Source organism: Podarcis cretensis (assembly GCF_951804945.1).
Source record: "Podarcis cretensis genome assembly, chromosome: 1".
In the NCBI taxonomy this organism is placed as follows: domain Eukaryota; kingdom Metazoa; phylum Chordata; class Lepidosauria; order Squamata; family Lacertidae; genus Podarcis; species Podarcis cretensis.
Genome location: NC_137170.1, coordinates 40,099,857 through 40,110,000, shown reverse-complemented (window position 1 = coordinate 40,110,000; position 10,144 = coordinate 40,099,857). Strand labels below are relative to the sequence as shown.

At 37.6% G+C, this 10,144-nt stretch overlaps 1 protein-coding gene across 5 annotated transcripts in view; it reads left to right on the top strand.

The window, feature by feature from the left end:
* Positions 1–10,144, top strand: part of DPH6 (diphthamine biosynthesis 6) — a 228,915-nt gene that overhangs the window by 121,859 nt on the left and 96,912 nt on the right. The window contains exon 13 of one of the 5 annotated variants that reach the window (XM_079954620.1): positions 5,908–6,360. The exons of the other annotated variants lie outside the window; for them this stretch is intronic. Within the exon in view, the coding sequence (XP_079810746.1) occupies positions 5,908–5,931 (24 nt within the window). The 3' untranslated portion in view covers positions 5,932–6,360. Of the gene's footprint in view, positions 1–5,907; positions 6,361–10,144 lie in introns of those variants that run through there. 5 annotated transcript variants of the gene reach the window in all.

Sequence of the window (10,144 nt, the reverse complement as noted above, 5' to 3'; positions counted from 1 at the left end):
GACAACCTTTGACAACCAAGTGGCTGGGATAGGACAAATGAGGGATGTTGTTGCCCCACGCTGGTTGTAAGTTCCCAGAAAGATTGGATTAGTTATTGTTGGATGCAGATCACGGGACTGGATGGCAATAAGTGTCTTACCCAAGATAGCAAAATAGATACAGTGGTACCTCGGGTTAAGAACTTAATTCGTTCTGGAGGTCTGTTTTTAACCTGAAACTGTTCTTAACCTGAAGCACCACTATAGCTAATGGGGCCTCCTGCTTTCGCTGTGCTGCTGGCGTGCAATTTTTGTTCTCATCCTGAAGCAAAGTTCTTAACCCGAGGTAATATTTCTGGGTTAGCGGAGTCTGTAACCTGAAGCGTATGTAACTTGAGGTACCACTGTATAAGGTAGAGCCCGAAACACCAGCCCCCTCCAATCAATTCCCTTTTTTTGTGTAATTTACTCACAGACACTCATTTCTCTCGTAGATCCCTCCCACAAAATAAATCCCATTTACTTGACTCATTTTAAAGCCCCCTTGAATCATCTCGCTCCCTGTAAAACAATTTATGAAAAACAAACATGTATTAGCTATACCTTTACATTGGGGATAAAGGGGATAAAGAAAAAATGACTACCACATAATTCTCCACCTTTGTCCCACAGTTTATTTCTGTTCAGCATAACTGGTGTCACCCAGCGTTTATGGTGGTTTTAGTTTTCAAGGTGTTTTAGTTGGCATGAGGGTCACTGTGTGCGCCTGTTTGTCGGTATGCATTAAAATAATAGATTTCATTCTACTTCATTTATTTCAATTCTGAACTGCTGCACAGGATGTTATTTGTAATAAAGTTGTGTTTGCTTTCAGTTCTGTACTACTAGGTTTGAAAAATGTATTCATTTATTTATTATTAAAACAAGCTCATTTTTGTGGGAAAAGATAATTACAAGGAAAGATGTCTCATTAAGCACAACTATTTCTAAAGTAAGATATATATTTTTATATTAGTCAAGTATGAGGCCTTTTATGAATTTCATTTGCCATCTATATATCCAGGGATCTTTGATCCTAATGCTTTTAATGATATTTATTGCCATATCCGCATAGCAACATATTATTAAAGCATGAATTAATAAATTAGGAAGCCCTGTTTTAAGTTTGACTTTATTGAGGCAGAATACAATTTAGAAATGCTTAGTTACAAAAGGAAGCAATAGTACCTATGCCATTAAATGAAAGTTGAAGAATTTGCATTTGCTGGGAACATTTATGTCAAGAAGGAATAGCACAGCATTTTAGATGCTGAAACACTAGCACTCAGCTGGCAGGTTCAATGATGAAGCAGTTGCTAGTGTTACACAGGCTTGAGTCAGATAATTAATAAATATGCTCCTTCTGCGAATATTCGGAAAAACAAGCTGAGAGAGTAGACTTGCCCCAGATGTGAGCAAAACTTCCCAAATATAAAGAACAAGTAGGATGTGCAACAAAAGGATATTGTGTATCCCCAGGACTGAGTCAGATCTGGAGTCTAGCTGGACAGGCATGTCTCTTCCAGATCACTGTAATAAGCTTTTAAGTGCTTAATCAATACAACTCCTTCACTCTTCCCATTTTCTTTTCCAACATGACTCCGTTGAGCAACCTCAGTCCACGTTGAGCCATAAGTTCCTCCCCTCCTTTAATTACTTTTTAAATTCAAACATCTGCATATCTCAGAAGTCCCCTGAGCATGGCCAGAGTGGTTTAACAATCATTTCTTCAGTCTGTGAATTGTGGCTCTGTGAGGGGAATAGATATTTCCTAACTCTCTTAACAAAATGCACTTCCCAGGATTCTTTGGGGAGAGGGGAAGCCATTACAGTTAAAGTGGTACAACACTGTAAGAAGCATCTTAAATATAAATGAAAGCTGCAGATGTGGCCTTTGAGTAGTGTCTAACTAAGTTTTACTCTGAGAAGACCCATTGAAATTAATGGACCTTACATAGGCATGTTTATTAATTTCAGTAGATTTACTCTGAGTCAGTATATAAGCAGTAGCCGCTGAGGTGACTTCCAGATATTGCTGGTCTACAGCTCCTATCATCCTTGACCACTGGCCATGCTGGGGCTGATGGGACATAGGAGTCCAAGGACACATGAAGGGCACCAAATAGCCTATTCTAGATAGATAGATAGATAGATAGATAGATAGATAGATAGATAGATAGATAGATAGATATAGGTAGATGATAGAATAATAACAAACTCAGGTGGATCAAGCAAACAGTACCACCCACATCTGAAGTAACAATTTCTTACATAGAGTAGTATTCAACAATTGTTGAAGGTGATCTGCAGTCTTGGGCTCTATGTTATCCAAACAAGTAATGTGAGTTCTACATTTGCCCACTTGAAGCGATTCTGTAGAGTTCAAAAGATGAAGGTGAAATAAGAGGATACTGACAGTTGGTAGAATCAGTTGGGAACCAAGAGCTGGTTCTAGATCTGCTGAAAAGCTCATGTAGTTGTGAGGAAAGAGCGATGAGGAAATCCTTTACAACTGGAATGGGAACCTGTTACCCTTCCAGACATTGTTGGGCTGGAAGTCTACCAGCCATGGGCATTGATCTACCTCTACCTCTAACATATATTGGCGGGGGGGGGGGGCCCAGAGGCAACATAGGTGGGGTGGGGCAGAGTTGAGAATTTGTATTTTGAAGACCTGTGAGTAGAATGCATCGCTTATCCTGAACATAATACAGCAGCCTTTCAGATATTTCATTATTATACTCTTAATACTGAATTGCTAGGTTTGGTATGAATGTAGTGTTGGTGTTCTTAATAAGTCTCACAGACTTGACATCAGTGAAACTGCATACAGGAATAAAAATAAGAGCTGGGGCAAGGCATTGCTTCAGAAAGGGATTCATTCCATTCAGTGAAGTGAATATGCAGATTCTACTTACCTTGTAGGTTCCAGGGTGAGTCAAGAGATTATTTATCCTGAAAGCATCAATTCATTGCATACTATCCACTAAAAATCAAAGTGCCCCCTCGCTCACCATAGGTAAGTAGGAATTAATAGAATGCCCTCATTCACTTTATCAAATGGAATGAATCTTGTACTATCCAAGGATGTTGTTTAAGAAAATGCATATGAGCTTCATTCTGGATTGTACCCAGCATCTGTGAGTTTATAGGTCAGTTTTACTTTTTGTGTATTTAAATTACCATTGAGAAACTTCCTCAGGAGTGCACATACTTCTTAAAGGAAGAAAAAGAAAAGTTACAGGAAGAGAAAAATGAAAGAAGGCAGGGTATTGTGACAATAAACCAGAGGGGGAGCAAAACCATCCCACCAGAAACAGCCTTTCCTGTCATTCATAACTAAGTATTGCCTCTGGAAAGGTCAGTCAAGGCATTGCTAAATGACACAAGTGATAGAAATAGGCCCATCTGACCAAAGGTAAGAAAGAAAGAAGGGAGAGGAGCAAAGAAGAAAGATCAATGTGAGGGTTTTATTTTTTGTCTTTTGCCTCTATGCTTGGCTTTTTGAATGTACCCTGCCAAGGAATGGCCACTTCCATCAAATACACAGTTTTGTTTTCACCTGTTACAATAACTTCACAGCACACCTACTGCCTTTTAGTATATTCTTATATGATTATTACATGTGGGATAAGCTAGGCAGGAAAACATAAGAAGAGCATATTTGGGCAGTGAAAAGAAGCAAATATTTGTAGAATGGGGTAATAGGTTTAAACTGTGGAGAGAAATGAGGCAAGTCTTATGATTTTAAAACAACAAAAAAGAAAGAAGGGGGCTGAAATAATAATTTGAGTTGCTTTTAATGTTTTCATTCCACACATATTAAAATATGGCTACTTTGAGTACGTCCTTGCAAGAAGTATTAGCAGTTTTTCACGAAGGTACGTTTCCTTCTAAATGATTTGCATTCGGTTTTGATTCCATTTATGATCAAAATGGGCAGCAGTGCAGAGGCACAGATCCAGAATCTCATTTGGATAAGGATGGCACTTCCCTCCTGCTTTTAATCCCAAGGACCGGGTGAAGATGTTGCCAGTAACATTTTGCTCCTTGCCCCACGGATTACACAGATAGGACAGTGTTTCCTGCTTTGATTTCCTGCACTTGACTTCGCCCATAGCCAGTAGAGGCTGAGTTCTTAATTTTATTTTAATCCGAGGCAGCATTTTTAAATATATTTCAGCTTCTTCTTCTTTCTTTTTTTTAAAAAAAGGAAAGAACACTGCATAAACAAACAGAAAACAGCAGGACAAGTGTTGTGACCTTCTAGCAAAAAACTGTATGGCGTGCATAAAAGCCCACTGCATTAGACAAGGAGAAAGGGGGAGGGAGAAGGAAGTGGGTAATTATTTGAAGCAGTGCTCTTACTGTTGTTGGAATGAGACAGACTAACAGTGGCAGCAGTCATTTTGCTGAATCAAAGTCCATGTTAGTCGCATTATACACTGCCACAAAAGGTTGTTAAGGCTGGTATTAGCATGTACCACTGAGGACATTGGAAGGACTCGATCTGTCACACTAAATCGCCTTCTTGCCCTCAACCATTGAAGTCTCCAGCTCCTCTGACATGTTCTTTCATTAATGGCCTGGCCTTGACAACTGATCCTAATTGCCTCTGAACCACACTTCATGTATTATTGGTGTCTGCCTGCCCTGCTTCATGTCAACAAGCTGCAGCATGCGCAGGGTGTACCCGGTGCCTTTTCTGAAAGGGTGCTCACATAGTCATTTACCTCTGAGGGTTTGAGCCTCACTGGGAATGAAGTACAAAGCTAAAGATCTCCCTGTCTCTTCTTACTAATACTTTAATGTGGCTCTCTGCTATGTATTTATTAGGCATGTACAAAGACTCAGTAACACATCAAACCGATTACGCAAGATTCCCTTTAAAGCCTGGCATGCAAATGCTAAATCAAAAGTTGCCCATATTTGAGCTGCTGCTTCAAGTCCGTGTCTTGAAAGCTTGCTCACCTAGAGAGGAAGTACGAGTTGTGCTTCGTTATTCGGAAGAAGTCGTTGAGCTCAGATTTAAAGTAGCAGCCCAAGAGGAATCATATCTGTGGCATTCAGAACAAACCTTCACCATCAGCTGCACTGGCTAATGAAAGAGAAATGTTCGTTTCTTCCTCGTGGCTTAAAATATTGAGGGCTTCTAATTTTCTATATGCCTTCTTTTACACTACCGAACAAAAATAAACTAGATGTGAAGTTCATTTTTCACCTGGACAAGAGTGTTGCTTGAAATAAAACAGATCACTAATGAAGAAGTAATTAAGAAGTTAGATTGTTTTGTAGAGTTCTTCTGTTTTAGAATTCTGATGATAATAAATTCAGTTTGGTAATAGGGATAGTTTGTTTAAAGAACAGGAAAGTTTTAACCACAATGTAACATTTCTAGGTACGTAAGTTGTTTTGGTGTTTTTGTCTTCATTTCCCGTGTGGCTGTAAGGAAAGATTTTCATTGTTGCTGCTTTCTTAGAAAAATTATGTTGCACATTTCTCTCTCTATATATATATACTGCATATATTTTGTGTGTGTGTGTGTGTGTGTATTTATGTATGTGTGTATATATATGTGTGTGTTATTTCAGTCTTTCTGTCCCAACAAACCATTTCTTCTCTCACCAAAGCTGAGGATGCTTTTAAGGAATGCAAGTTCTGCCAGTGATGATGTTGCTAATGATTTAAAAATAAATAATAAAATTCCCCTGATCTTTGGTTCTAGGTATATTTTAGTCTAATCTGGCCAGTAACATTCATGCCACTAACATCATAATCATGGTTATTGCTGCAAATTGTTTCATTTTTGAGTTTTAATGTTATAAGTAAATTATGCCATGGGATAAAATATATGTATCTCTGGGAATTAAATATGTTTGTTTCTGCTAGATGGGATTAGAATATGATGTCTGACCAGCTTCTTTTGTGTAGTAATACTGCCACCTTCTGAATCAATGAGGAATTGTCTGAGGCTTATGTTTTCTTGGAGACTTTTTTCAAGAAATGCTTTGCAGGTTGACTGTTTGCTTTGAGCCAGCAGCATAACATCCCAAAGTCAAAAGTGTTTGAGACTGGAAATCGCCTGAATCCTATCATTGAAATGATTGCTTCAAAAGCCACTATGGGAGACGGTTTAACTTATCAGCAAAGCTGCATTCCCAATGTGACAGCCTGACAGCCTAGGAGAAGTCATCAGGAAGACTCAGTGGGCAACATTTGTTTCAGAATACTGTTCTAAAAATAAAATACCCTTTAACTCCGAGACCACAGCATAGTCCTTGGCAATATTTTATTATGTGCTGAAGCAACAACAAAAAGGACCACATGGATCCTGAATTAATTCTGAGCAGGAAATTCAATAGCAGAAAAGGTTGGATGGTGGTTGTAGGGCAGAGGTGGCCACAGCTGGGATTAGAAGATGGGGGTGGGTGGGTTTGCAAACATTCTTTCACCATCATTCAATCAGACAACGTGCCCTTCAGCAGAACAGCAAACCCTCCCGATTCTATCGAATTAGGAAGATTAGCATGAAGCGCATAATGCAGGATGATGGAATTTGTCATAATTTGCATTGTCCTGGAAAGATTCGGTTTGATAGAGCAATGCGTCTCAGAGCATGTCATGTCCCACGGGCAGGTCATGGAGGAAGCTTGGCAGAAATAATTTTGTGATATGTGCATCAGTTGTAAATGCCTCACAACCAATTTGTCACACACACACACAAGTGGAGGTCAGAGGAGTTGAAAGAGGTGGGCATTTGCCCAACACATAGGGAAGTTTGACTTCAGGATGATAAGTGTGGCACTGTAAACAATTTTGATGTCGATGGTTTGTACATGCGTAATATACACAAATGCACTCTCCGCATTTGACTAGATGCCTTCCATATGCCTTCCTTGTGCAATGTGAAAGGTTTTTATTAAAATGAGCCTTTTGAATTTTTGTGCGTGTGAGAGAGAGAAGCACTTGATTCACCGTGTGTTATTATTGTGCCATTTATTTCTTGCAGAAATTACTAGATATATGCACATCAGGAGGGCTTTTCTGAGCGATTGCTCCTGACCTTGATAATGTTCCCAAACTGCAGATCGAAAAGGATCATCAGCATGTACTTGACAAAACGGACATGACAGTGTTACTTATCTGCTGCGGCATTTGTGAAAATGGGCATGTAGAATTCAGACAGGCAAGGGGAGCATGTTTATTTACAGTAGTATAGCAAGGAAGAAAAGGTCCAATGTTGTCAATTGACTATTGTTTGTTTATGGACCAGCTGACGATGATTCCGCTATCTTTGATATTTAGAAATTTCTTCTACCCAATAGCATTGCAACTAGTGTTCATGGGTTGTTGTTTACCATTTCAATATCTGCTGCTTCTTCGGGATGATATTTAGTGATGTTTCCTTTATTTGTCTGTCTTCATACACTTCAAACAAAAGATTAATGTTGGCGGCTCACTAACACTGATCTTTTGTGACAGTTGAGCATTTGCAATTTGAAGGGCTAATACAAAAAAAAAAAATAGAAATAAAAAAGAGGGAAATGAACGTAATAGCTTTTAAAACACAAATTCCTAAATCGTGGGATTCAGTGTTTCTTGTCAGTTTAAAAAGGATGGCTGTTCTGTCTTTTCTTTTCTTTTATTTTTTTTGGTATGGATATAATTGTAGAATTCAGGTTCTTTAAAAACCCAATTACCTTAGGGCACAACTCAAGATGAATAAATCTTTCAACACACTGTATCTGGGAACATGATACATGAGAAACTAATAATGCTGTGCCATTAGAACTAGATCAAGAAGAACTATGTAAAGTTTTTGTTAGCTTGTTATTTATTAGATTGTGCACCATAGAAGTGGACTTTAATAATGTTCAGGCCATTATAAATCAATTTTTGTTTGCAAAGTAGCCCTCACAATAGACTTTTTATAAAATGCTAATATTGATTCTATCTTTATCAACAGTATAGTTTTCATTTATGTTGGGAAAAACTTATAGGCTTGAGGGAGATGTGAACTGTGTGGCAGTACTCCAGAATAAATATTATTTTAGTAAAAGTCTCAAGATAACATACTTTAATACGTGTGTGAAACATTTTTAATTAGGTTGTGACATGTCTTTCTGGTTAATCATATATGCTCTAATAATGTGCTATGAACCATAGATTACATAAAACAATGTGTTTTGAACTTCAAATTACATAATTATTATTTTTTCTTAGAAAAAAAGTATTAAGTTTTTTTTTAAGGTAGAACAAAAAGCCTGTAACTTCTAACACCTGTTGCATTTCTAGTCAAAAGAAGTACATACTAACATCTATTCACATTGCATTTTTTGCTTCCACACTGAAGCTGCAGGAGGTTCTAAAGCATTTTAAATTAATAAGCACAGTGTTACTTGACAGATGAAACCCAGAGCCGTGTTACGTTGTATCATAATAGCAGTGCAGGTACAAATCTGTCTGTCTGTCTATTAATCAATAGAATTGGCCACAAAGACCCTTGGCTGCAGAATAATTTGGATTTCAGCATTATTTAACCATTATCTTCTAGAATATATTTTTGTCTGTGATATAAACACATTGGAACATTGTGGTTTGGGATGAATAGGGGTAACAGAACTCCAACCCACATTTTTTCTCCATAAGATAGGCATAATATGGACCTGCATTATAAGTTTGACAATGAATGAAGTGATTATGCAGCTGTTGCAAACTAAAAGTGCTGTTCACATGATGAATGTACTGTATATTTCTTCCAGTACAAACTCTGCAGAAAATAGACGAGGATTGAAAGCTATGGGATGAAAAAAAAATCTCTGTGCATTTTCTCATGCTAAAAAGCCATAATGTTTTAGATCAGTGCCTTTGCCTAGAAACCTCCACTCAGTGAAAATATAGCTATATTTTCATTACATATTTGTAATACCAAAAGAAATTTGGGTGCATGATATAATCAGTCAGTCACAGCATGTGATCAATGAATTATTTAATCAACTTCCATTGATGCTTAGTTGCATTTCCCGTCTTAATGACTCAGGATACTTATGTTTTATTTCTTTGAAATTGTGTACTAGTTCTGTGTTAGCTAGAAAAATAACAGCATGTACTTTTGTGTTAAAAGACATTACATCTGTTTGTACTTTTGCTTAAACATTGCATTTGTGTATTTGCCAGTTTCTGTGTACTTCTGAAAAGTTTCCCCCGCAAGCTTTGTATTTCACAGTTGAGCTGCGATTACTTAAGGCCAGATACTTAACCATTAGTTCTAAGTGGTTCCAATTTTGTGGATGCTTCAGGCTCACAGGGGAAGCAAGCAACGTCCAGTTACAAGTCCAAGTCAAGTAGGGAGGATACAGGACCTTGGACAGCTGCAAGAGAAGTTGTCTTTCCAGAAAGCTAGAACCAACTGCAGGATTATATGGGAATTGATGCTTTTGAATTATGGTGCTGGAGGAGACTCTTGAGAGTCCCATGGACTGCAAGAAGATCAAACCTATCCATTCTTAAGGAAATCAGCCCCGAGTGCTCACTGGAAGGACAGATCCTGAAGCTGAGGCTCAATACTTTGGCCACATCATGAGAAGAGATCAAATGTTTTTGATGTTTTTTGTTTTTTAAAAAAATAATATTTATTAAGAGTTTAAAGATTACAAAAGAAAGAAAAAGAATTAAATACATCAATATAATACAATACAAAAACAGAAACAAAAACACTACATAAAACATTGAATTAACAAAACAAAACAAGAGCAATTAAAAACACTTCCAGTATTTTCAAGCTTATCTTTCATTCGCTTGTTTCATTGACGTCCTCACGCCTCCCTTTTTGTATTCCACTTCAATTAACTGTTTCAGCAGTTCCTTTCCATCTTCCTCTGTTTTCTGTCCTGTAATTAATCTTAACATATTCTAACCTTGTTTTTTCCCTTTTTTACATTAACAATCTATCTGTACCTAGTTCCTTATAACATTTCTGCCAAAGCCATATAACTTCATTCCACCATTTTTCTAAAGCTCATTAATTTTACAATATTTCTGTAAATAGTCTTTAAATTTTTTCCAATCTTCTTCCACCGACTCTTCTCCCTGGTCTCGGATTCTGCCAGTCATTTCCGCCAATTCC